General features: G+C 39.6%; 1 protein-coding gene across 1 annotated transcript; it reads right to left on the bottom strand.

Moving 5' to 3' along the window:
• Positions 1-425: 425 nt before the first annotated feature.
• calb2a (calbindin 2a) lies at positions 426-25,180 on the bottom strand. Its single transcript, XM_033634359.2, has 11 exons — positions 24,979-25,180; positions 20,300-20,376; positions 20,119-20,208; positions 18,353-18,433; positions 15,282-15,338; positions 12,166-12,243; positions 9,089-9,144; positions 8,914-8,953; positions 8,655-8,708; positions 4,345-4,416; positions 426-1,227 (listed from the first exon to the last, which is right to left on the bottom strand). Exons 1-11 carry the CDS (start codon positions 25,070-25,072, stop codon positions 1,114-1,116), a joined length of 813 nt encoding a protein of 270 aa, XP_033490250.1. The 5' UTR covers positions 25,073-25,180; the 3' UTR covers positions 426-1,113.
• Between the last annotated feature and the right edge of the window lie 2,674 nt (positions 25,181-27,854).

Here is a 27,854-nt window from a genome sequence, read left to right as displayed (position 1 = left end):
TCATCACAGTTTGTGCAGGTGAGCAGTATTTGGCTTCCCACCCGCTGCCGCCAGCACCCAGACCTCCGCTAGCGGACAGGCAGGGAGCTCCGGGGAAAGCAAAACACAGTTAGCCTGTGCACACTGCGATGACACATAGCTGGTTGAATATCTGCAAAGTTTCTCTGTTTCCCATCACTGAATACTGCAAAGCAGGGTAGGTCTTTATGATCATTAAAAAGCAAAAGCAGCATGTGTGTATTCAGTAGGCTACACCTTTAGTGTCTAACTAGCTAGCGAGCTAACCCGACACTTTTTAGGGGTTGACTTTGGTTTTGGACACCAATTTTGAGCCTCTTGTACCTGGTTTATCATTTCCCATCTGGCAACGCTGCATAACCACAGGTTGCATACTCAACAAAATTATGTTCATACAATGTCAGAACTAATTTTATCTTAAGACATTTTATTAATATTTTCAATTGACAGTATCAGCCAAAAACATTGAAAATGAAAATCATATCATGGCAATGGAACAAGAGGGCTTCAGGACAAACAAAGGTGGAAAAATCAATGCCAGTTCCATCACAGACTATAATTAGATCAATTCAAACACAGCTGTCTGCAGTTTTGTTTGACTATATATTGTATCTAATGCAAAGTTTAAAGAGCAAGGGAATGGAGGGGTCAGTGAAGCTGGGGTCAAGGTTCAGGGGGGTTTAAACAGGTCAAAAGGTCATTTCTGTGGAATAACTGGTTTGGGCTTTTGGTCAGGAGTTGCAAGTCAGGCACAGCATGGATGGCAGGGACATTTATGAGGTCAGAATGGTACAGTAAAGGACATGAGGGAGAGCTGAGAAGGTGAAAAGCTACTGTAGAGGTTTCAAGACAGGTCATGGTTAGGGTTGAAAGGTCAGGTTGCAGAAAATGGGATTCAAGAAGGAAGAGCCGTTGCGTGCTGACAGTGCACTTACTCGCTCTGATGTTGTAACTTTAGGAAGGGTTGGGGAAAGGATAAGGGGTGTCTGGCACATGCACCTGGTATATGTTGCCAGGCAGCTGGCTGTGGGTGTGGTCTCGGGAGAGCAGGGCAGGCAGAGAGAATGATGATACACAACAAGAGAGGAGGAAAAGTCACATTGGCTCCCTGCAGAGGACAATTTCCAGCTCGCCACGGTAGAGCTTCCCTCCGTCAGACAGGCTCATGATGCTCTGCTTGTAGCCGGTCAGGCTCTTCGCGTCCACCTCCTGAAGGAGAGAAAGGAGGGTATGATTGAGTCAGTATAACTGAAGGGGCACTAGTGAGATTTTGAGGACAATACGGATAATTTAAGTGGGGTTGTATGAGGTGCTTATCCAGAGTCAGTGAATTACATACAGCACCTACATGTCGGCCCCAGTTTGGAGAAGCAGCAAGAGCGCTACACCAGAAGCTAACTGATAAATTGCTGTAGACAAGGGGCAGCAGCAATATGTATTTTAGCTCCCCATCCATGCTCTCATAAAAGCCACCAGACTCCATTGAGAAAAACAGTAATTTAGGCTGGCTGAAAACAGCAGCTGCCAGTCTAACACTGCCTCAGTCAGTTAGTTGTTTGTGATATTGTGTGACTTTGATATCAGTTTTTTAGGTGGGACTTTTATTAAGGTGACTGTAATGTGTTTTGCTGCTGACCCCTCCACAACAGAGCATTGCCTTGCTTCTGTGTAAGACTCCAGTTTACCTCTCAAACTGGAGGCATGCTCTCAGACATCTAGTGCATGTTATACACCAACTATGGATGAGTACCCCCTACAAACCCATCTCAAAAGATCCAAACTATGTTTTAATTCAGATGAAGATGCTTTGAGCTTAATTCAAACAGTATTGTTCTATATACTTAGATTATTTGTTGCTACACCCTTTAAGCTTTCTGTTACTGCACAACATATGCAGTTTGCATGGTTGCTTGATGTCAGACAGAGGTAGACCAAAGAAGGCATCTCATTTTTAGCCGACAACTACTGATTTTTACGATCAGAACTGAAAACTGTGGCTAGCAGGTTTTATTAGTTTTAGCTAGCTTGCTATGCTAACTGTCAGCTGGCTAAGAAATTCCATCTCTAGCTTTTTATGTTTCCAGTTGTTTTAAAACAAAAGCCATGTACACAGGTATTAGTAGTGATAGTAGCCACACAAAGCCATCATCATACCAGGCGTGCCTCTGCATCTCTTCAGTGAGCACCTGTAACTAACAGCTGGAAGATTACAATTTTCTTTTTCTATTTTCTTTTTTTTCTGCCAACTGTGTTTTTGTCAGAGAGGCAACATTTATACTTCGCCAAATAGAAAATTGTAATCAGATGCAAAAAGGGTCATTTGCACCGAGCAGCAAAACTGTATCTTTCGTGAATCTGACATTGATAAAGGGCAGATAGGTTGCATGTGATGTACAATTCATGGTGCTATCAGCAGCCACACTCCATTGTTTGTGAATTCGCCTGTGAGATTGCTACACATTTCAGGGACAAAGTCAGCATCCTCTTCAGTTAATGATCCATATAGATGCACTGTTACAGGCTAGATGTGTTTATTAAGCAGCACTGATATTATAATGAAGCGCAGAGCTAGGACAGCATTACAAATAAAAATATAACTAGAATGTTTTTTAATTATAACATTTATGTTTTTCAGTATTATTAATGTTTAGATATTCTTTGCTAAGGACCACATTGAAAACAAGTGGACTTTCTTGTGTCTTGGCATTGTAGTGTGTAATTCAGTATCATCCTCACAATGTCAACTAAACTAAATGTGAAACCTAGACATCTTGACATTCAAGATGATGTGACTAGGAATTTGTCCTTTGTCAATTTGGTTTTTATGTTTCTAATTTAAGTCCCTGCTAACGAGCTGCTTCTCGTCCTGTATTACTTTTCTGGCCTCAAATCCTGACAACAAGAAGAAGGTGATGTCATGCCAACCTCAGAAAAATGCAACTTGAACTCATCGTAAGATTGTGCCCCTGGCTTGAAAACCTTTCAGTCAGGGCTTGTACCAATATACACATCCTGAATGCAGATAATAAAGCGGTTAATACACTCAAATCATTTGATGGGATCAATAAAGCTACTGATTTGAGCTTGTGCAGCACTAAGAACCACAGCAGTTAACACTACTTATCACATGCAGCTTCTTACTTGTATTATTGTAACTGCCGTTCAAGTATAGCATTAAAGAGATATGTTTAAAATAGAGGCTTTTGGGTTGTATTTCAATTTGTTGGTTTCTGTTCTGAGACATGGTAGTAATACACAGAATGCACAGGGAGTAAACAGCTAAGAGGAGCATAAATGATCAGAGAGAAATGCTATAAGGCACCAGAAGTCACAAGCCATGTCTAAGGTTCCAAAAAGTACATTGTGTAGTATACCACAGGGCATTGAACTTGTGTTGGGCGATATGACCAAAACTGAGTAACAATATTGGTATTTTTTAGGATTCAAACACAGTATATCACATTATTTTTCCCCTTTATATAGGTTTATAGTGGCTTATTTGATTGTCAGCAGTACAAAGAATATAAAAACATTTTCATGTCATCATACTAGGGTTGTGATGGTTCTCTAAATCTATGATTTGTTTAGAGTTTTGATTTTATGGTCATGATTCAAATTGATTTTTTTTATGTAAACATTTTTTCAGTACTGACGGCTATGCCACTGTGGGAGTATTAAGTCAACTGAACAAACTGTTAAATGTAAAAACAACAGCTACTAGATGGCAGAGAGGTACTTTACAATGACAGCTTGAGTTCTCTCATCAGCTAAAAGTCACTTTCACTTGGACTTACTAGCAAAGCCTGTGGATTGCAGTTCTTCTGTCAACAACGCATCCAATGTTTACATAATTCACGGAGAAGGCAAAATGTTGCCACACTAGTCGGATTCTTTTTAAACCAAAAAAGCTTCCAAACAGCAGACACATTTTCTGTTAACAGACTGTTATGCTAATTGGTGCTCATGAGCTGTACCCAGCATGCCGTTCTGCGGTGTAGTTTTATAAGTGTACAAATATTACTGTTGTTCATGGCACACATTGTTGTGTCCCACAGTTTTTTGCCCTTTTAATTGTGTTACAAAGTTAACCGTAAGTGAGAAGGGTACACAGTTAAAATCTCCTCACAATAGATTCTATGCAGTTTGTCTGGACCCTATTGCTGTTCTTGTCGAACACTTTAATATAGTGTGCTCCCTGTTGAAGAGTAGCTGCAATTATTTTAGCTATGCACATGGCGGTATATGAAAAATTCATGTTGTACAGGAAATTCCAATGGGTATACAGGATATGGGTAAACTGAGCTTTTACTAAAGCCCCCATCTCACCTTCTTGTTTTTCTGGTAAAGGTCTCGTAGCAGGGCATCCAACTCCTGCTCATCAATATAGCCATTCCCATCCTGAAAGAAGACAGAAACACACCACAGATGTTATATATATCTCCACACGTTCAAAAAGGACTGGAAGAAAGGACAAGACTTAAAAACATAATTCGGCTGCAGCTATTTACACAACAGTTCAACCATATAGCTGCCTATTACGCAGGATTTTTTTTCAGTTTTCATTAAAAATCCTGCATGCCTTCCGAAACAGTGTACGCCAGCTATATTTAGATTCTGAGCTTCCTGGTTTCTGAGCCCTGCTCTGCTGCTCAACGTTACTCAATATTTTATGGCAGCCATCATGACTGCACCAGCCAAATGGCCTTTCATGAATGATGATTTAAAAAAGACTTCCCATTCACAACTCTGTAAAGGGGGTTAGCTGTAAAGTCAATATGGAGCCACTTTGCTAATTAATGAGTTATGTCTCACAGTAGTGTTTAGAGTTTGGGGCCAAAAAATAAGTCCAAATTGTTGGAAACGTTCCCTTGGCAAGTGAAACAAAACCATGTTCTGTTCATCTAGGCTCGGTCTCAAGATGACTTCAGAGCTGAGCAGCTTGCCAGTCTTATTTTTTACTTTGGGAGATGCTCTTTGATGTTTACAAAGCTAGACTGAAGTGTCCCAGATCTTGGGAATAAAGTGTGAATTCTGTTTATTTTCACTTTAAGGATGAAAGAGCCACGACTCTGCAGATTTATAGGAAAGCAGAGCAACATCAGGTATCAACTGGTCTGTCAAAGTTGTGTGGCATCTTGGATTTTCAGACATTTTCAAGGCCTCGCACAGTTTGGGGCTGTGGCACTGTGAGCCATGTTAGCATTCAGATGACCGGCCACACTCTGCCCTACCAGTGACAGCAGCTGCCTGTGTTTCAGCTGCAGGGACTGAGCCCATGACAAAATGATATAACTAATTACACCCATAAATGGTAGGGTTCCATTCGCACAGATAGTCCTCATGAATGGACCGCAGGGGCTCATCTATAATTGAACATTCAACCCTGTCCTCTGCAAGTGAGCTGGAGAGAGTGCTTGCCTTTAGTCCAACCCAAGACATTAACATGCACGCAACCACCCACCACTGTTATGGAGGCCTTTCCTGCTAACTAAGGCCTGTACAGTGACAAGAAATAGCTCAAAATATAACAAAGAATCTTAATGGTTTATTATTGACCTTGGAAATACAAATTTGAGTACTACAAATTTTCTGGAGCATTAAGCCATATTGCATGACCTTAATTGGAGAATCAGATAAATTAAAGAAAATACATGTGGCTGAAGCTCTGAAAATTTGGACCTTAATAATGTTGACAATCATAAAAACAGAAGCAATTAAATAAATACATTTAAATAATACTAATGTTTTGTCAGGGTTTTGTAGCCGTGGAACTTAAATGTGAGATTATTTGATTGTGAGCACCAAACCGAATATTCAGACTAACAATTATTACGATTTTTATTGTTAAATGAGCTCTACGATATTCAGAGCATTAATATAGAAGCAACCAACTATTTGCTATACAGTGGATTAATGGCGTCCTGAGCAGGGAATTAAGTCACGTTATTTCTGTGTGTGTTGTAATCTGAGCTTCTCTGTTCTTTGCTGTGGTAAGCTAATCACCACCATTCTGTACTGTGCCACACATTTTCATGGACAAAATTTCAAAACTTCTCCATAACTTTTCAAGGACCTATAACAAAATTTAATGACAATTCACAACGTGTAACACCAACAGAATTGTATAGTTCACTTGACTCCAAATATTAGATATTGTATGAAAATTAACAGCAACCTTTTCTAATCTAGTTGGCTATGTTTTTGACATTACGTGGAAGATTATCCACCAAATATTACTGTAACAATTCATTTCTTTACACACAACAAAATTCCATGACTTTTTCAAAACGTTTTATGATTTTCACTAATTCCATGATTTTTCCAGGCCTGGAAAATTAGATTGTGACATTCCATAAGTTTTCCAAGTACTAATATTGGAACCATGTCATCCTGAAAGCATAGTGCCCAACCTCCATTTCCCCCCCTAACTCTATTAGCTCTGTCAGCACTGTTGCCTTTGTTAGCACTGTTAGCGCTGTTGGCAACATTAGCTGCTAGCTGCCAACTCAGCCACTTTCATGTTGAGAGCTGTGCGCAGAAAATTTTTTTCCTCTATTCGTTTTTTAATTAAAAAAATTCTACCTACATCACACCCCTTCAGTAGCAAATACAACATTCACTTTAATGATGACAGTACGCAATGGCACAGTGCTAAATGCATGGCACAGCTTTGTTCAATGTTTTGTTGACCCAAAATGCAGCAATTGTAGTATCCATGCTAGATTTCAGTATAGTATATTTGGTAGTTTGTTGTGAACATACATATTGAAAAGATGGTTGTATTATCCAAATTTGCCACACAAAATTAATGTTTAAGATAGTAAACGTGTCATAAAGTAGCTGAATCACTGCTACAAAACAGCATTAAGGAATAGATTTTCTTTTTTTTTTCTTACATGTACAGTACCACTTATAATAGCTGTGGGCTATAGCATTTGGGATACAAGAACTGAGCTAACAACTAGAGACTAAAGACTAAGCTAACTGGAGCACTGGTGCTGCATCACAGAAAGCTGAGTTGTTTATTTCCTCAAAAAATTGAGTCAGCCCACTCATAGCTACCTAGATTATGGCTGGTCCCTCAGGCTGACAAAAACTCACAAGATATCATAAACATGAAAAATGATTTAGCAGATGTACAGCTCTCTCCTGTAACTCTGCTCTGTTCCGGTCTGTCTTGTATCATATCGCTCCCTGTAGTCCCTCCCTACCAATCTACTGCTAATGTGGAAAATGTGTCCATTAACTGAACCACTGCTCAACCATCCTGAGCTGTTTACAAAGGGACAGGTGTGCCAAGCTTAACTTATTTCCCTTGGTAGTTGGGGAGTGCCCTAGGCACGAAACACGGAATTTGCATATTCATGGTTTTAAGGAAAAGGAAACTCCAAAACAAACATTGCTGCGTCATCCAGACAACTTGCCTCAAGAGTCTAGACTCTTTTTTTATCTAGCTCTGTTGCAATTTGTTCTTGTTTTACAGTGTAAATATACAGTACATTCCCCAAGTCGTCTCACCATGCTAGCACATCAGCTTTGCTGTTCAATCCTTTTCAAGCTAGCTTTTAGTTTGGGCTGCACGTTATTATTATTATTATTATTATTATTATTATTATTATTATTATTTTATTTTAGTTTAGTTTTTCATCATTATCACAGTGTCAATGGGCAAGATAAACATATCACTAAAGACTGCATTATTGCACTTAGAGTTTTTTTTAATCAGAAAAAAATGCAATTTAAAGTGTAAAAAAAAAAAAAATTGTATTTGAAGTATTCCCTTTCATACTGGTACAAGTCACTTTTATAAGACAGCCTATCCTTTTTATATAACTTATTAAGATTATTTTATTTCCTTTCATCAGTATATGTGGCAGTAATGTTTTCATGTATTGGAATTAACTAATAGTATGTTGTAAATGTTGTAGTCTCACTACAGGGCGGTGTTCAGACAAATATATAGAGGCACATGGACTGGTCTCCACAAACATTGAGTCCGTATCGTGTTTGCATTAGCATTTATAAACTCCTGCTGGCTGCATATAAAACTATCATTGAACAGCTGTGGAAAGAATTTTGGAAATAATTTCCTTTAATTTTTTTAAAATTCAACAAGCAATTTATAGTGGTATTTTAGCAGTATACTGAGTGCAGCAGAAAGGCAAACCTGAGTACTCTTTAATATTCACACAACTAATATTAATACAGCGATATTCAGTATTGTTAAAGCATATTTTCCTTATATCATACAGCCTTACTTAGTCCACTACCCTCAGCTAAAAACTATATTATATTAGCATTTAACACCAACAGGTCCATAGGTTATGGTTCATGGATAAGACTAATGGGGAATGTAGTTGTTGCTAACAAAATAAGTTGTTCACTTTGTTGCTAACTTTGTGAATTGTTTTAAATATGAGTGTTATACCAATTTAGCACAGAATACATGGACAGAATTTCCCAAGAGCACCCCAGTGTTCAGTACTACAGATGAATAAAACCATCTATACCAAAATGCCAGTGGAAGAGAAGCTAACCTGGAAGCAGGGCCAGGCTTCTTAAGCTGTGTGTGAGGGAGTGTGTGGAAAGTAGCTGACAGCTGTATTTATTGACACCTTGAATAAAATGTCACCTACCTTGTCATAGTATGTGAAGATGGCATTGAACTGGTCAGTGGTCAACTTGACACCCTATAACAGCAAGGTTTGACTTTGATCAGACTACAGATGACCAAATAGCAGACGCCAAAGTAAGACAAACTTAACCAAGCATATCATAAATATTCAAAAATAGCAGCTGCATCATAGTAAGTGTTTCAGTGACATTAATTGTGTTGAATGTAGCCATCTTGTTTTAAATGAACATTTTCTCTGCCCCATGGTTTTTTTTTCATACCTGGAATTTGAGTAAGAAATTCTCCTGAACAGGGAGGAGCCTGCCAGAGAGAAGGACTTAATTAGCGGACACAATAGTTAGTTAAATCATTCAAATCCATTGACAGCAGGACATCAGCAGGCAGTGTGTTTCAACATTTACACAGTGAACAGAGGCAAGTAAAACTGCACATTACCTTGCCATCTCTGACAGGCCCAACTTTCCATCTCCATTCAGATCAAACATCCTGAGCTACAAAGTGAAGACAGAACAGAGATAGGAAGAGACAGAGGAGAGAGACTGAAAGGAAAGCTTTTTATAGGTATATGCTGTCAAGATGAAGGCAGATATGTGACTGAGAAATACAATGGACAGCCATAAAGTTCCTACCTTTATTATACATCCACAACTTTTTTTTTCATAGTGCTAGATGTTTAACAGAGCACCAGTAAAGGGACTGTCCATAAAACATGCTTCAACTATTTCAGTCAAAGCAGTTGATGGTGGTATTTTACAGAATAATAACCTAAAAGTTTCCTTTTTTAACAGAAGAATTAGGACAAAAGAAAACAAAAGTTGAGTTGCAAAATTATATTTTCTTATTATTACATTTCCCTTTAAGAAAAGCTAAAGTTTTTTTTAACATATATTTGGTATAAAACCATTCATTTAAAATGTGACACAGTATTTACATTTGTAATGTCCTATAAAAAGTATATATTCGTGATTATCAGATGTGTTGAGTGTTATGCCTCTCACCAAAGCCCAAGGACAGTGGTGCCCCCAGAAAATGTTCATGGGGTGGCCAGATGGGGCCACTGATAATCTAGGGGTGGCACATTAAAACTGAAAGCCATAACTGAATTTCAGGGATTCAATTATGCTGTTGAAGTATATAGGCTGGCTGAATACTATGTCAGTATAGAAGGTTAAGGAATCATACGCTTACATACGTTGAATTGTCATTTCTCAGGTAATATTACTAATTATCTAATATGCATAGTTAACATTTTGAGTTCCACAACAGTCCTGTTTTAATGTGTCATGAATCTACGTGTTAGAAGATTCATTGTTCTTCAAATAGGCTGGTTGTCCGTTTCCTTAGAAAGATAAACATTCAGCTTTAATTTAAAGGAGTGTATTCATTGTAAGAAACAAAAAATTTACTGAGAACAGGCCTTCTCAACTTTGGAACATTGTTTAGCCCTTTTCTTGTCAAGCTTGTACGGCAAGGTTAGGATCAATGTATGCTTTAGGTCAGGCATGTTCAAAATCTTGTCCTGGGGGCCAATTTCCAATGGCAGTCAGCTTGTCAGTCAAATTTATTACATGTGGCCCGCAACACAAAATTGGTTAGTCAAAGCAAAATCACTCAGCGTTTTCTCCAATCACCTCACGATGGCAGGACTATCATACAATTTGTAGACATGCACCAAGTAGGAACTACACAAGCGGAACTAATGTGTTTTCATTAACAGACAGAAACAAGGAAACAGAACAGTCAGATAACAGCATGCATTTCCTGCTAGGTAGCAGACATAGTAGCAAAGAAGCATAAAGTCGACAATGAGGATCACCGTGTTTTTCACCGGAAAGGTGAATAAATATTTTACTGAAAGATGAAACAGATGGCTTTGTCTTGTTTATTTGTTTCTTGTTTCTTTCTTGTTTATCCCCCCCCCCCACCACCACCCCAATTTCCCAAGTAATATTTGTTTTGAGTGTTTTACATTTCACAGTCTACATCCCCTAAAGTAAACTGCCTTTTTTTAGCTGCATGTGAATTAGAATTACTCATCATTTATCTTTGCTGCAGATTCTAATTTTCACCAGAAGATTCCTATTAGCATAGGATATTCTAGGTGTTGTGTGTAAGTACTAATATAATTCACGACAGGCAACACTTGAGAGATATTGATGCCTATGTATTAATGATTATTTATTTATAATAACTGGCCAAATCTCTACTAACTTGCAGCAGTCCCTTGATTATATGTGAAAAAAATATGTTATGTAATAAAGGCATAAAGAAACAATAATGACCAAGTGTATCTATGAGTTTGTTGTTTTAACTGCTTCAAAAATCAGGTCAGGTCAGCTCTGGGGCTTCCAGGAACAAGCAGATGTTAGGATATTAGGACATCTGTGCTGTAAACACACAACCTGCAGGGCACAATGGGCCATGACCATTCAGCAGCGGAGCACCACTGCCACCAACATGATAGGCCTCTCAGGCCCTCCAGGCCAGATGGACACTCAACATAAAACTTTGAGATTGCATATGGCTTACAGAGTCTCTGTAGGATTCATTAGTGTTTCTAAGATTTTACTTTTTATCTTATGTTACTTTATTTTATTCTATTTTTATTTCAGCCACTGAACGACATAGAGAAAACCAAATATCCTGATGTTTTTGACCAAACATCCAACACAATGAGGTTTTTGATAAATATTATCAGTAATGTGGAGAACAGTCTGGTAAGTCCAGAAAATGACATCACTTTACTGCAATGCAGCCCTTAAAACTAGAAAAAGAAAATACCTACAATAGTACAATATCCTATATATATAGTCTAAGATGATATCTAGTCTCATATCACGATATCGATGAAATATTGACACATTGCCCAGCCCTAAGTTTAGTCATCTAATTTGTGTTTTCTCCCAATTGTCTTTTTGTTAGTTTTTTAACTGATTGAACCTTGCTTACTACAACTTTGAACACAATAACCTTTGGATTGGGACTTAAAATCTGGGCAAAACAAACTTTAAGCCAAAAATCTGTGAATTTAGGTGAAAATCAATAAAAATGAAAATAATCAGTCCAATGTCCCTGATACTGAAGGTAAAGTTTAGCCCAACAGAATTGTGATAACTGTTCAACTACATTATGCATCTAGGATTCCACATTATGTGTGTGTGTATGAGTGTGTTCTTGTACTCCCTACATAGTGAGGACCGAAACACATTTTTAACCGACAGAGTGAGGACATTTTTGGAAAGTGAGGACAATTTAGTAGGTTACTATGTCTTTGAGGGCCAGTTTGGGAGTAAAAAAATTGGTTTTAAGGTTCAGGTTAGTAATACGTTTAGATAAGGGTAAGGTTTGGGGTTACATATGACGTTTTGTTGGGTAAGATTCAGGTAAAAGGCTAAGGAATGCACTATGTCAGTGAGGGACCTCACAAAGATAGAAGTATGAGGTTTAGTGTGTGTGTGTGTGTGTGTGTGTGTGTGTGTGTGTGTGAGAGAGAGAGAGAGCAAGAGTCTTACTATGGTCTGTGTGTACTCCTGGAGCTTCTGGTCATCGTAATGTCTGTTAGCCTTCTCCAGCAGGTCTGACAGAAAGCCCTGAGGACAGAGACACACACAGATTTAAAAAAAAAAATAAAAAGAAGAAGAAGAGGAAGAGCATGCAGGAGTCTGGCAAATACAGAGTCTTCAATTTTCACCATTTAAAAATTGCAAATATGCTTTATTTAATCTTTTCTCTTGTGAACTTAAAATACTGCGCAGTTTGGTTTATTTAGTTTTGGGGATTTCCATGTTTTCAGATTAGTTGTAGGCCTATAAAAAACTTGAACAAATAAAGATGGAAAACAAAGGAAAGGTTGACATAATGAAAGATGGAGAAGAGGAAAGATAAAAGAAACAAGGACATGAAGAGGGTAGGAAGGAAGAACATTAAGACTGAAGAAGGAAAAGAAGGATGGAGATGATATCAGTGTTAATTCATGACCTGATCTTTTTTTCTGCATGTAAAATCTACTCTCCAAAGTAAAGGGTAACTACAGCCATTAGGTACAGTAAATGTAGTGCAGTGGTTATCTCAGATTTACCACGTCTGCTCACAGTCAAATGAGGTGAAACACATGTCTGCTGCCTGCGATCTCATCTGCATTTTCCCAACACTTTCAAAAGGCCACACCTGAGTAACTCATCTGCACCTGGTCAGCTGGAAGAAATGTGATCCCACAACAACCCAAGCAGCCTAATGTCTACATGACATATAATCACTGACCCCAGTTATGTTTAACTCCCCAGTGTGGAGTTCTTTCGTTTATATAATTTCGTAGAGGTGTTGGAGTGAATAACATTTGTACAAACTGAAAAGCTTTTTTGCATCTGAATCCTCACCTGAAAAAAACATTCATGGGTTTTTCCTGTGGAGCAGCCACATAACTCTTCTCTGTCAAAGCTGCTGCCTGGCTTTACTGACTCATATGCTAACATGTATTGGGAAAAAAAGGTGAATCAAACTGAAACACCCAGTGACAAATATTTTGAAATGTTGATTATCCATTAACATTTTAGCTAATATGTCACTTGATGGCCCTAACAGTGCAAAGACTATTGTTTTAAATCATATTCATTATATCAGTTACTTATCTTTACATAGCGGTTTCTTCAAAGCCAGGCGTGATCATTTTTTTTAACAGATGTTTGAATCATTTCAAAGAAAAGTTTGACCTCTGGAGATAAGCTTATTCGCCGCCTTGCTGAGAATTAGCAGAGAACATTGATACAACTCTGAATATCAAGTGACTGCCAACCAATGGCTGTACATAATGATAGATGAAATGACAGCTCTCCAATAGTGAAGTCACACATCTCTATCAGACCATAGTAGCTGGCTGCAGTACAGGCCATAAACCCCATTCAAAGTTAGTAAATGGGATATGGGCACATATCATATAATTGTAACGAATTATTGTTAATGATTTTCCCCAAAGATGGTTGCTGTCATTTTATGTATTTCTTATCATACTGATGTATGTTGATGTTAATTTTTCTGTTAAGTTTGGTTTTAATGAGTTATGTGATTCCATAAAAAGCTCACAGCTGTGTGTGTCAATCAGTGTGTTCGGCGACAATAGCGCTATTCGCAATTGAATCGGGCGGGTGTATGGGCGGGAACTCAATAGCATGGCTCCACTTCCTGATTAGATGTTGTTATTTGGTAGAATTTATATTGTGACCAAAATTCAATGTCAGGACATCTAATGCCAATGTCAATTTCATGTAGAATACTATGACAGATGACACTGATATTTTGTTGGTTTTGAGCATAGACTATAAACACAGTGGACATAGCTACTATGATATCACCAATGGGTTTTCTAGACTCCCATTTGGAGCTTCGTGCTCGGCATTTCAGTTGTTGCCATCCTGGTTTTCTGAAGCCAGAAGGAACATATTAAGGTGAGAGGCTGACACCGCAAAAAGTAAGGAATTGTGAGTAACTTGAAGCCTTAATAAAAAATAAATGAGTGAGTTACATAAAAATGTATCACCCTACAGTTGCGTGAATGTGGAAATTAGCTATAAAGACCAAAACCATTTTTTGAACCTGGCTGTAAACATGATTATTTCTGCTGTAAATTTGGGCAATGTAACATGGGAGTCTGTGGAGAATTGGCACTTCTGTGATGCCTTCATTTTTGAGCACCAGAAGTTGCTGCTTGGTTTCAAGTTATGTTGCTAAGTAACCAATATTCAAAATCTTCCAAATGTCTTATGCCAACATCATTTTGACATAGAATAATTACTTACTTTTAGTCTTAAAGTATGTAGAACAAAACACAACATCTGCAAAACGGCATACTATTTACGTCTACACGACGTAAAATTCTAATGTCGTTAGACATTTAAAATATCGTCAATCTAATTTTCATTCCAACCAAAATTTAACATCGATCTAATGTCAGCGTCCAAAATATTTCTGACATCATAATTATTCATGTCTGGTGCCAGCTGGGTTGCTCCAAAGACATCAACAGTACAAGATGGCAGAGCCTGCATCCAGGATATTTTGGCAAAATTTTTGCTTCATAGAGGTCGGTGGAGACACGTTATCCTCTTTATATAAGGACTCTATGGTGCCAGCAAGTAATTACTAGAATCAGTATGATAGTAGGATAGTTGCTGATCATAACACAAAAAATGTTAAAGATTATTTTTGTCTTTCTTTTTATTGGTACAACACAACAGAAAATCTAGGAGGTGATAAATAGAAATAAACATACATGTTGAGACATTTTGTCTACACTTTTACACTTCAAATTACAGTGGTATAAATATATGTTAATGTGTAATTAAAATGTAAATGATTAAAGCAGGAAATGTGGTGGTTTAAGTAGCTACTTAAATGGCTACTTGCCACTACATACTGGTAATTACAGTTTAGGGTAGGTGCTCTATGGTGAGCATGGGAAAGTGCATTTAAATGTGCGTGTGTGTGGGGGGGTGGGGGGGGGGGGGAGAGAGAGACACAACAAAATAAAAATAAGTATGACCAAGTAAGCAAGCCTTTGGGATGCAATATTACATAAGAGCCATGAATGAGTTGTATATGTTTTGTCATTGAGAGTCATTGATTCACAACATACCTTCAGTTCATTTGCTTCAATGTAGCCACTGCGGTCTGTATCATATCGCCTCCATGCCTACAAGAAATCAACGAGACAAAAGGAATATTGGATCGAAAGCAGTTTTTCAGCCCTGATGCACAAAGCACAAAGACACTCTTCCCCAGAGTGATTTACATTCCCCCCCCCCCACCTTCATAAATCCTCTCTGATCGAGCCCCAGTTTGCTCTTTAACTGCGCTAAGAGTTTGATTTTTCTCTGGTGCACAGCAGAAATCGTTCCAGAGGGGACGACCACAAAAGGCTGGGCCATCACTGTAATCACACAGTCTTCAATACAATCCAAGTCGCCCGCATACAGAGCAGAGGGCAACCAGAGACAGAGAGAGAAATGAGGGAGGGAGAGAAAGTCATTTTAATGAATGTTTTAATCTAGCAGCTGTCCCTGTCCAAAGAAGGACTCCTTATCAAAGATGGATGGCCTTTCTCCTTCTCCTTCTCCTCTTTTCCACCCTGCTCCTCCTCCCCCTCTGCTCCTCCTCTGGGCTCTGCAGAGAGGAGCTACAGTGGTGTTATCCATTATATATGACTCTGAAAATAGAAGGTTCTGCTTCCTCATTCTAACCCTTTAAAAACCTCTCTGCCCACTTCCTCCTCCCCGCACCCTTCAACAAAGACTGATTAATCCCCCTCTCTTGTTTTATGTTCTCAAACTCCAGCTCTCAACTTCCCATCGACATTTCATTTACGTCCTCTCTGTTCCCACTTTCTCTGGTTTGCCCTTTGTATCCTTCTCTCTCCTCACCTTCTCTTTCACTCATCCTCCTTCTCTCATTTCATTATTCCTTTTCCAATATGACACAGGAGACAAGGACAGCCTCTTCCCCACATGTAATTGGTTTCTAATTGGCTCCAATCTTTCATTGCGGCAGATCTAACATGAAATCTGCCATTTTCTTATCTCCTAAAGGTATTTTGTGGAATAAATGATTTCCTTTTTCTGGTACCTTTCAACACACATCTTGCTCCGCTGAAGGCTTTTTGTTATTCCTACAATCATTCATTATTCATAATTCACAGCAGCACTAAACTTGTTTATACTGTTCTTTGAACATAAATGGTTTCTTAAACACACAACCTGGCTGCTATACAGCAACAGAAGAGTGACACATATTTGCTTTGTGTGTGTGTGTCTGATTGCTCATAGGACTGTGCAATATATCGACATAGTCATCTTGCGAAATAAAGTCTTTCAGCACTTTTGGTTTTCTCGTTTTGAAGACGTGCTTTTTGAATTGGTTTTTGGGTTGTGGTTAACACAAGCTTAAGACACTTTCATGTTTTGCTCTACAACATAAAATATGTCAATAAATGCCCCACTTGTGAATTTTTAAGTCTTTACTTGTTTTAAAAAAGGTGGTTGCTAACAAGTGGCTAAATCGGACTACAGAATGTCATCCCACCAAAGTTACGTTACGTAAGTTAAGTAAGTTAAGTAAGTTACGTAAGCGCGGTGTAGTTCATTTGTAGCCTAATGTTAGCTTTTTACTGCTGGTCATTGCATTTATGCTTCAAAAATTGTAAAAGTGGTGTTCATTTGTGAAGATTATCTTGCTGAACAGTACCCCAGTGGTTGCCAGACCAATAGCCAATAGGTTCTCAGACTGGCTTCAGTACAGCTGATTCAAAAGTACAGCTAAGTGCCTACCTGGAGCTTCCTTCAGCTATCTTCAAGCAATGCCACTGGGGGCACCAAAGGTGATTGGTGATTACCGAAGGTAAATGGACCTGCATTTGTATAGTGCCTTTCTAGTCATCCGACCACTCAAAGTGCGTTTTTTTTACACTGCGAGTCATATTTACCCATTCACATACACACTGATGGCCAAGGCTACCATTAAGGTGCCTCCTGCTACTCAGTTTTTAGCACACTCATACAAGGAGCATCATCGGGAGCAATTTGGGGTTCAGTATCTTGCTCAAGGATACTTCGACATGCAGACTGGAGGAGCCGGAGATCGAACCACTGATCTTCTGATTGGTGGACAACCCGCTCTACCTCTGAGCCACAGCCAAAGGTGATTTTACACCTGCTTCTCCAGGCATAATCAGATACATTCATGTAGCTGTTAATTTTCCACTTTTTCAGACTTTAGAGATGAAGTTTACAGATTACATGTTGTTTGTTTTTCTGAACTAAATCAATCATGTTTGAAGTTCAGACCCACACTGCGCGTTGAGATTTGGGAGTTGTAAATATCAGCTTGTCCGCAAACCTCTGTGACCTGTGGTTTCCCATAACAACCCATAACTTCTCTGCACAGACCAGCAGCGGAGACATTCCCATGCATCTTTAGAGAGCCATTTCCAGCATAAGTAATTAACACTGTCACACACAGTTACTGAGCATAAAATACCAAAGCTAATGGTTCACATTAAATTAGTTCCTTCTTCCTATGCCAAACCAGTGTTTTGCGGCTGACACAACAAAGATCAAAAAGGTTTACTGTATCCCAGTAACCAAAACATTGAATAAAATGGGAGCCATTTCAAACTATTCACACCTCCTTTTAACTCTGCTGAAGGGATTTACACCACATCTGTCTTCTCAAGACCTCTGCCTGCTCACTTAGCCCTTATTAGTGCTCTGCTAATTCTACAGTCGATGTTCATGATGAGCCAGGTGTGGTCGCTCCATTTGTAATCCAACTGCTAGATCTCAAAGGCAGAAATGGGCAGCCATGTGCAATGGAGGCAGGGAGTCTGCGGTTTTCTTTCCAGACTACTCCAGTCTATTTCACTAATTAGTACACCTTCTACCATAGACAGGGAATTAATCCGTGAAATTAGTTAGTAGGCAGGAATGAGAACATGCAGGCTGTCTCCCCTCCATGGTTGACTGACTCTGGTCAATAATGTATGGTTGGTTAGAGTAAGTGTTACCTGACTAATGGCACTGCTTAGTGAACAAGAAGGATTTGTAAGTATTGCGAAGAACTGATCTAATGACAGAGATCAGCAAGGGGGGACAGTAGTTTTGCACATCAAAAACATACCAGCCCATCCACACACACTCAGAAACACACTCTTACCGCCATAAACTCAGCACTGGAGCTGACAAACTGTCTGAAGCAGAGCAGGAAGTTCTCTTCAGTTGGGAGAATCTGGGCCAGCTAGAGAGAGAAATGACAGGAAAATGGGAGTGAGAACACAAGATGGTGGTGTTGATATGCCGGGACAGAAGAGGATGGAGACTGGGGAGCTTTTTGTCAGTAAAGCCTCAAATGGGCAACTCGGACATAAATAATAGAGAGCCATAACCTCAGAAGCCGGGCTATGCCTAAGTTCTAAATATTTTTTTAAATCATGTTTTTGGATCAGACAAAGTCTTTGCACCTGACTCTTGACCAACAACTGAACCTAAAACTCATTTGCAGATTTTCCATGCAGCCAGCAGATTATTGATATTGCAGAAGTCCTCCATCTTGCATCTCTTTCAAAACAGGCTCTGAAAATGGTAAAATCGAGGAAAAGCAATATCCCAAACTAACGCTCCACTCAGACTATCATAAAGACTGTATTTATGCAGTCGATCTGAGTATTGACCAAGCCTCTGAAGCCTCTCACTTGTACTGTATTCCTCTCACTCCTTGAATTATCTTAGGCTTTTCTTCTAAACAACTTTTTCTCACCCTCCGTGGAAATCAGACAGACAGCTGTTTTCCCCTGTTTCCAGTCTTTATGCTAAGCTAAGATAGCCAGCTGCTGGCTGTAGCCACAAATATGAAAGTGACAGGGGCGGAGTGGGTGGGGGCCTTTGGGGCTCTGAACCCAAATATTTTCTCAAAAGGCCCCAATCTTTTAGGTGTTTAAAATGCCTTTAACTTTGTGTCATGTTGTTTATTCTATTATGTTATCCCCTCAAGAAATGTAATATAATTGAGTGAATGTTTTGTTGGGCTAAAATTCAGTCAAGGAGTATTGATTAACACATTTACCTGGCGTTGTTTAGAAGGCTTGATTTGCATAGAGCAGCCCAGATTATTATGGGATAGATTCAAATGTAGGAGATTCGTCAATTAAACATTCATTCTGAGAACTCTACTCCAACATGGTATAAACAATACAGGTTTCAAGACTAAAATTGGTCTTCATGCCCAATTCCTACCCTACCTATGTTATGTGACGTTAAAAAAAAGAAACACTCACACAACCCTCTTTTACAGGGCATTAGTTATGGTTTCAGAATGATGAAAACAGTTGGAGAACAATTACATGCAAAATAGGATAGGCTCTAGTGTTGTCAAAAATACTGATTTATCAATACATATCCATTCTGAATATTTGAAAAGGTATCAATACTCATTTTTCGCAATGTCAGTGAGCGATATCAGTTGCTCTCTTATTCTCTACAGTCATTCTGCTTTTGAAATTTGATTTTTATTCCTTTAATGATATTTTTTGAAAAGGGTGATCAAATATCAATATTTTTCAAGGTATTGTATTAAACTTAGAAATTATAGTGCAGTGACAACACTAGTAGGCTCGACAGGATTTTTTTTTTTTAACCTTGGCAGCTCTCGTGTTTTTCCCCCAAGTGACCTACTGATTTTTAGACATGCTAATATCTCAAATGGATTGAAAATGGTGCATATAGCTGCAGGAAATGGGAAAGAAATCTCCCAGAGGGAGCATGGCCCAGACCCCCCTAGGTTTCGCTGAACCCCAAATGTTTACAACATTTGACTCCACCCCTGGAAAGTGTTATCAATGTTTTCATCTATTTTTTTGCAAGAAGGCAATAATGCTTTAAATGTCAGTCTATTCCCTTAATGAAGGAGCACCTTCAAGGTCTTACCTCAGACATCTCAATTCGTCCATCTTTGTTCTTGTCGAACTTCTGCATGAACTCCTTCATCTTTTCTCTGAATGTGGGGTTTGAAGGGTCCTAGAAAACATTTTGTATTCAATACAAGTGAAATCTGAGTGCTTAGTAGCCTACGTGTATCTGATGTTTAATCTCTAGTTCTTGAACTCACCACCCCTGCTCCTCTCCGGGCCATTTCCAACTCCCTGAAGAAGTTCTCCAGCTCCTTCCCCTCGATGTAGCCATTACCTGAGAGACAGACAGACCATAAACCTATGTCATTGCAACATACCACAAAGGGCTTATTTCAGTATTGCTGACATGCAAAAACCCCATCAGCACAGATGTGGTCACACTGTCACAGTGTCAAACAGATCCCAGCATGTCTCGGTTTAGCCTCAAGTATTGATTCAAACATGAGCCTTTTACCAGTAACTCTCTTCCTTCCCCTCTGGCTCAATAGATTAGACTATTGACTGACACAATGCAAACTGATCACTCCTCAAAGACTGTGTTCACAGGGTTGTACGCAAGGAGAGGCTATATATGGAAAAATGCTTTTCTGGGCTTTTGAAGGTGATGATCCACCGGCAGCTTCTTTTATTCCACGGAGATCAATACTACTTTCAGCAGGGAGTTAAGAAAATGGGACGAATCAATATGGATAACACTACTGTGACAATTTCTACCTGATCTACACTTGTGAGACTGATGAAATTTTGTCATGAAAAACTAAAAGGCTTAACTTTTTAAAAATGTCTTTTACTGAATACTGTCAGTCATTTTGACAGACTGAGAGTCACTTTTGTCAAATTTTGCCTTAACTGAGATGATGTCTGTCACATTTTTTTTGGATTCTGTCCTGACAAATTTAGCTTGGGGACAATAAAGTTGATTTTCCTCTTATGTTATTTCATTCTTACCCCCGGTGTTCTATTGCCCTGACAGTACCTATTCAGAAGACAAGCGAGTATGCGCGCTTCACCCAGGTAGTCTGTGAACGCGTGCCAATATTCTATCAACAAGCACGCTGAATGGCTGGACAGATGGCTCCAAACGATGTGACTAGCTGCTTCAATAAAACCCTGGAAGGCAGAGCTGCCTCATTAAACACTAACAAAGATTATTATGCCATCCGCTTCCTCTCCTTTCCCTCTAACTCGCCTGTCTCTTTCTGTCATCTTCCATCTAACTCCCTCTCCCCATCCAACCAACATCTTAGCGTCTTTGTTCTATCCATGGAAATATTTGTGTATGTGTGTAGTGTGTGTGTGGGCACACACGCCTTTCTTAGTGATGTTATCGCAACTCATGAATACAAGCTCTGCTGTTTCAATAAGTGGGACAGTAAAATGCCTCACTGCTATCGAGCCTCCCTCCTGTGGGTCTTATTGACATTTAGCACTCTGGAGAGAAATGGCCTGCTTGATAATTAAACAGAGTAAGACGTGATTAACTACAAGGCGAATGGAATAAAATGACAATAAAAATAGATTTATGAATAGATTATGCTGGAGCCGCTGTCACACCTTCAATAAATGCGGCGATAGATCCATACACCCCATTATATTTGTGCATAAGAGAGCATCTGTTTGTGCTGTACTTTTTCAGATGCAGGATAAGGGACTGTTCTTTACTTATCAGAGGAGCGGTTGCTGGGGTGTGAAATATTTTTCTTTGAGCCACCCTGAGTGACTGGGGGAAAATGTATGACCTCCACCATAAATAACTATATTTTTTATGATGTGTGTTGCTTTTTATTTCATTTTTTATTTTTTTATGATGTGCCAGCAATTGAAACTCTGACGATAATTTCTGTTTTTAAGATTTCTGGCTATGATAAATGCTCTAATTTTGGTGATTTTTGAAAACATGCCTTTCAAATCCACCAGCGGGATTTAGGGTTTAAAGGGTATTTCAAATAATTACAGTATATAACCATTTAAAGTTGTATGTCACGCCCCAAAGCCAAAATAAAATATAACAGAGACAAGTCCCTCCTTAGTGTTTAAAAAGTCATTTAACATGCCTTCCCTGTTTTGCAACACCCCTCCCCCATCATGAATAACACACAGCCCCTATGTGCTATCTGTTCCAATCAGCCTCTAAGCCACAACAACATGCTTAAGTTACCCTATGTTTTTTCTTCAAAAAAATGCTATATGTGCTGCAGCCTAATTACAGTGTGTCCATGTTGCCGTAAACTGCCCCAAATCCATCAAGTGAACACTGATATACATTGAATGTCAACTCCCTTCCACATCATTCAATTTAAATGTCAAATAACTAGTTTTATATGCTGTAATGAGAGTGCTCCTACCAACTTGCTTTGGTCTCTTAGCACAAGCACTTAAAGCTTGCACCAACCAGCGAGATAAAAGGTTCACAAAACCACTTTTGGCCCATATACACCCTCTTTTGGATACTGCGTCATTACAGTCCCGGGAGACACTGGTAAAGACGCTTCAACTCCTCTGGTTCTGATTCTAAAATTCAACCCCAACACAGGAAAACTCTCAAAGTGGGCAGCTGTGCCAACGAAGTGCATATTTAAAGCCTATATAAAGTGCATTTGCCTTTCAGAAGAGAGTGCAGCCCTGTCTATTCAAATATTTTATGTTGAGATCACAGCAGGGTCAATTCAGGAAGTCGGTTTTGCTTCGTACTCCAAATTTCCATATCTGGGTTAATAAAAATAATTGACAGCAAATGCCTCTATAATTAGCAACTGCAGTTGTTTCCTTTTTCAGCTTTGAAGTGATTGACATGGCATGACAGAGACGGCGGAGAAAGATGAGAGGGACGCAGAGCGGAGGAGCTGCAAGAGAGACACAATCCAGATGAAACTTGATCCTGGGCCAACAGGGGAATATGTGGTTTCATCATCTCTGGGTGCATTGCCTCCTGTGTATTTTTATCTGCAACTCAAGAGATGTTTACTCAATCTGAGCAAACAAATTAGCTCCCCTTTCTTTCTGCCAGTCGAGAAGACACTCCCACTAATGAGAGCAGAAATCAAACACTGTAGCCAAATCTGTTGATGCACACTGGCTGTATTTGATTTGCAAAGTGGCTCATTGCAAAGCACAATATGTAAAGTAGCTCAGCAGCAGGACTTAAACACCTGGGCGGTAGGAGTGATATCCTCACGCTCTAAGCAGGCTAAAAGAGTATAACCAATACTTTGTCTGCACATTGGCTCATATGGTGGAGCTCAGCTGCTGAGCCCCTCCATCTCAACCCACAGCATCTCCTCATTCTACCCTGATTTCCCTGTGGAATACATTTCTGCATGTGTGCAGGCGTCAAAACAGATCGCATTAACAATGAATACCCAGGAGTATGTGTGTAGAACAAACTAGGTGCAACACACTCGCCTTGATTGCAGGTGTACGTCTCAAGAAAGTTGATTGAACGAGCAAGACCGAGGACATTCTGTTTAAAAATCACAGCCAGATCAGATTGGTCACTTTTACTCTCAAAGTTTTATAGAAAACCAGTCCTTCTCAGGTTGACCACTGTGAACTTTCGAGTCTCGTCAACGCTTCTCTAAAGCGTTTCATCAGCACTTTTTTATCAATCTACAAAATGTCCTAATTTACAAAGAAAGGATTTCCATAATTAGACTCCTAATGACAGCACTAACATGCCTGATGAATTTGTAGAAAATATGTCCCATGTCATACTGTGACACTGCAACTCTGACACATGCACACACAGATATTTGTATAGTGAGAAAACATACTGAACTGACAAATCTGTACGGAGACAAACAGGATCGATGCAAGAAGAAGAGACACTGATAAAGACTGAGACTGAAGAAACAGGGTGTGTGCAGTGGGGAGGAGGGGGTCGCTGAATAAATGAGTACATGGGACAATTTCATGTTGACAGTTATCACATCAAATCAATTTTCATACTGGGCTACATCCACTGCATAATGCACACCACCACCAGCTGACAGACTGCGCTTATTGATAAATTAAATCAGCTAGTGTTTGATTGGAAATTGATATCAATACAAGGAGCATCAGGCAGAGCCAATTACTTATAAGTAACATCCAAACTGTCAATAGGTTAACCCACAGAAGACCCTAATTAAATGATGAATTGGTTGCAAAATAACACACATGTAAATCAGATGCCTTCACTGCTGAAAAATCACAATGTCAAGGTGTACTTCATGTATCATGAGAGGACTTCTCTGGGAGCTCAAAGCTTGACTGTAAGAAAAATAAAGGCTGCATCCACTCATTTAGAGCTCAGTGAATACATCCAGTATATTCTTTGATAAGTTATATTAATTATTTTAATAAAATGCGTTTCATGGGAAATAATGTATCTGCATGTGCATTTAAAATAAATAAATAAAAATAAACTCATAGCACGTGGTGTGGGGAGAGGTCCGCAGCAGGAATTCATTTGAAAAATGTGAACTTTTTTTAAGGGTTGCATTAATTCGGTATAGCAGGTCCGATATCAGCTCCTCAACAATATGAAACATGTAATGAGCCCTACTTTATTCGAATGAATGTTATCAATAATTTAAAAACACGGTTCCAATAGCTTATAGAATTCGATATTACACCATGTCTGTTTTTTTCTTTTCTTAAAATTCCTAATACCCGACAAAAAAACATTAAAACGAAAAAAAAACTTTGTGGTATCATCGTGTGATATTCTGTGCAAAGAGTGATGCATCCCAATATTTTTCCCATGCATTTACCTGTATGACCATTATCAACCTTCATTCAGTCCGCTGCAGTGATATAGCATTCAGTATCATTCAGTCATCTTTCGTGAATTCTCGGTTTGGAAATAACTTTTAGGAGGTTAAAAAAAGTGTCCTACCGTCAGTGTCGAAATGTTTCCAAATGTCGAGGAACTGGGACGCGGTGACCTCGGCCAGGTGCAGGTGAGGAGGCTGCTGTGCTTTGTTTGCCATGATGCTGCCGACGGATGCTGCTGCTGCAGGTCAGACGCCAGAAAAAATCCGCTACTAACTTTTTCTGTGGCTCTTGTTCAAACACACCCCACACTGTGGCCCCAGCGCGCCGCCCGCCGCTTTTTAACCCCGGCGCAGGAGCAGCTGCGCCGCTGCACCGCCGCTAGGGGCGCACTGCCACCGACAGCATCCATCTGAGTCAGCTTCTCTCTCTCTCGCTTTCTTTCTCTCTCTCTGTGCGCGCGCATGTGTGTGTGTGCGTGTGTGTGTGTGTGTGTGTGTGTGTGTGTGTGCTCTCAAGTTTGATGTGATTGTGTGATGGGACTGGGCACTGCAGTGGACAGACTGATGTGTGTGTAAGAGAGAGATGAGAGAGATGCAGATAGTGAGCAGATTGTTTTGTTGTTGCATCATCATGCTTTATAGTAGATTTCGTGTGTGTGTGTGTGTGTGTGTCTGTGTTGTATGTAAATTCACATATGTCTTTATGCATTTGAAGCGCATGCGTGTGTTTCTGTGCATGCAAGCAGACCTAGTGTGTTCCTTCCTACATCTGTGTGTGTATTTAAGCGTGCAGCTCCCCGAGCCTGTCTGCCAGTGTGTGTGAGGCTTCACAGACTTAATTAGAACTCACACACTAATCACATTTCCCACACTGCCTCCAGCCAGCAGTGATTAGCCCACATAATAAATGTAAATTCTGGGGAAAAAAAGGGAAAAGAACTTTTTCATTAATGGCCAGTCTGCTGTGCAGAGGGGCAGGCAAAGCCACAGATCCTATTACGGGAATGAGGATGAAAAAAATTTACTCATATATATTTCTTCAACTCATTTACTGCAAGAGGTGATCATATTCAGGATAAAGTAATAAGACTGCAATCAGCAGGAGGGCAAGTATCCCTAGAAGCATTTTCCTGCTGTTGGATGAAATCTGCAAATAGACATCTTTCTACACGTGAAGAATATTAATATTTTTCAATTGACTCTCAAATGTTGAGAGAAGTGGGTGTGTTTAATCATTAGGCTATGGTTCAGTGTTGGTACACCATGTGCTTTTTTTTGCTACATTTCAAATCTCTGCTGTGAAAATGGCAAAGTCTACACAATTCACTGTGTCATTAAAGTTGTGTCAAAACTCAAATCATCTTATTCAGTTCAATTTATAAAAAGTACACTTTAATATTTGTTTGGCCACTAGGGGCAGCGCAGCCGGCTGTAAACGCAATACTGACATATGATCACTTTATAAGTTATTATGCTAAAGGTGTTAGCAAATGGCTGGCTCTATTTACACATCCAACAAGCGCAGAGCAACATGAGCATCCATTCTAAGTTGTGTCTCTGGCCAACTGGCTAATGTAGCGTAAAGATGCTGTCATACTGCCACGTGGTAACCACCCTGACAACTGCATACCTGTAGGAGCGTTCCCCCAAACAGGAAACTATCTTAAGTGGCTGCTGCCACTACCATTCACAGCTGTGATTACATGCAGGTGTTGGGGAACACCAGCAGAAGTGCAAGCAAGTTTGTAAGTTTGCATACTCGGACAATTTATCAGTCATCTGAAGTTAGGTGGAAGTGTTATCCCAGGCCCAGTTTTTCCTCTGGTTGTCCTTATAAGTTGCTAGCACTGTAACTCTAGGTATTCAGTCACTAAACTTATCAGCTCCTCCATCCTATCTTCTTTCTGCTTCTGCGATGCCCACCATTAGATCGGCCAATGCCAGGTTGCAACCGCCAGAAGTTCAACACGGTGAGATCTGCTTGACAGAGCAAACTCTGTGTGCATCCACATGGGCGGCAACCAGTGGTGTATTGGAGGGTATACTCAGGTATACAGGTATACCCACTTCATCAATTACCACTACACCACTGACGGCAACTGCTTCATATCTCTGCTGCCCCATAAGGGGGGCTTTCACATCAGGGACACATGCCTGTATCCAAGTAAACTTGATCCCAAAGTCCTGTTTATTTAATTGGTGTGAATGTTGTGTACCATACGCACTTGGAAAGGTGGTCTTGAGCATGATTTGTGCGTAGTCCATTACAGTACACATCAGGTGTGAACACCAACTTTACCAAAACATTCAAGCAGACTGCTATTCAATGCAGCTACAAGAAGTTTTTGTTTGTTTGTTTGTTTTTTAAATTTACCAGTTATGAAACAGTCTCAATCTATTTCTGATGCCTTTATAGGAGACGGCAGCACAGCAATCGTACCTGGGCACAGTACAGATCCATTGTGCCTAATATGAAAATGCCCTAAGTCACTCCTCTTTTTGTTTTCACTAACTCCTGAGGTCATGGATGGATTACTGAACAGGCCTACTGGGCACAGGCCCAGTGGCCCCCATAGCCTTAACCTGCAAAATATCACTCAAATTGACACGTACTAGGAAGAGACTCAAAATGACGACATAGAGAAAAAGGCCACACAGAGGTACAGAGGTACTGCAAAGACGTGAAATAACTACAAATAGAGAGAAAACCATGAAAAAATGCATAGAGATGATAAAGAGATGCAAAACAAAAGAAAAATTAGGCAAAACCACCACAAAGTCTGCATATGTTGCTCCTATGTAGGCCAGGTGGTGGGACCTTTTCAGGTTGGTTGGGTTGGGCCTTTTGCATATTTGTGCCCAGGGGCCCATTGTCTCATGATTCGACCATGCCTGCGGTAAATATCTATCTCTAGCAGCTAAATGTTTGCTAGCTGGTAAAATGTTGGTGAATACGCTTTTTCCAAAGTTAGTTGAGAAGATCAACACCTCGCTGCAC

The sequence above is a fragment of the Epinephelus lanceolatus genome, chromosome 5, assembly GCF_041903045.1.
Source record: "Epinephelus lanceolatus isolate andai-2023 chromosome 5, ASM4190304v1, whole genome shotgun sequence".
Classification (NCBI taxonomy): Eukaryota; Metazoa; Chordata; class Actinopteri; order Perciformes; family Serranidae; genus Epinephelus; species Epinephelus lanceolatus.
The sequence above is the reverse complement of the archived record's forward strand: the minus strand, read 5'-3'. Positions and strand labels throughout refer to the sequence as shown.

What these genes read in the sequence shown, in the direction of transcription:
- calb2a (XM_033634359.2), bottom strand. Translation starts at nt 25,072, where the DNA reads ATGGCAAACAAAGCACAGCAGCCTCCTCACCTGCACCTGGCCGAGGTC. An exon ending in GACGAATTGAGATGTCTGAG is followed by an intron (nt 18,434 to 20,118) that starts GTAAGACCTTGA and finishes TTCTCTCTCTAG; the next exon opens with CTGGCCCAGATTCTCCCAAC. An exon ending in TTGAAGCAAATGAACTGAAG is followed by an intron (nt 12,244 to 15,281) that starts GTATGTTGTGAA and finishes CTCTGTCCTCAG; the next exon opens with GGCTTTCTGTCAGACCTGCT.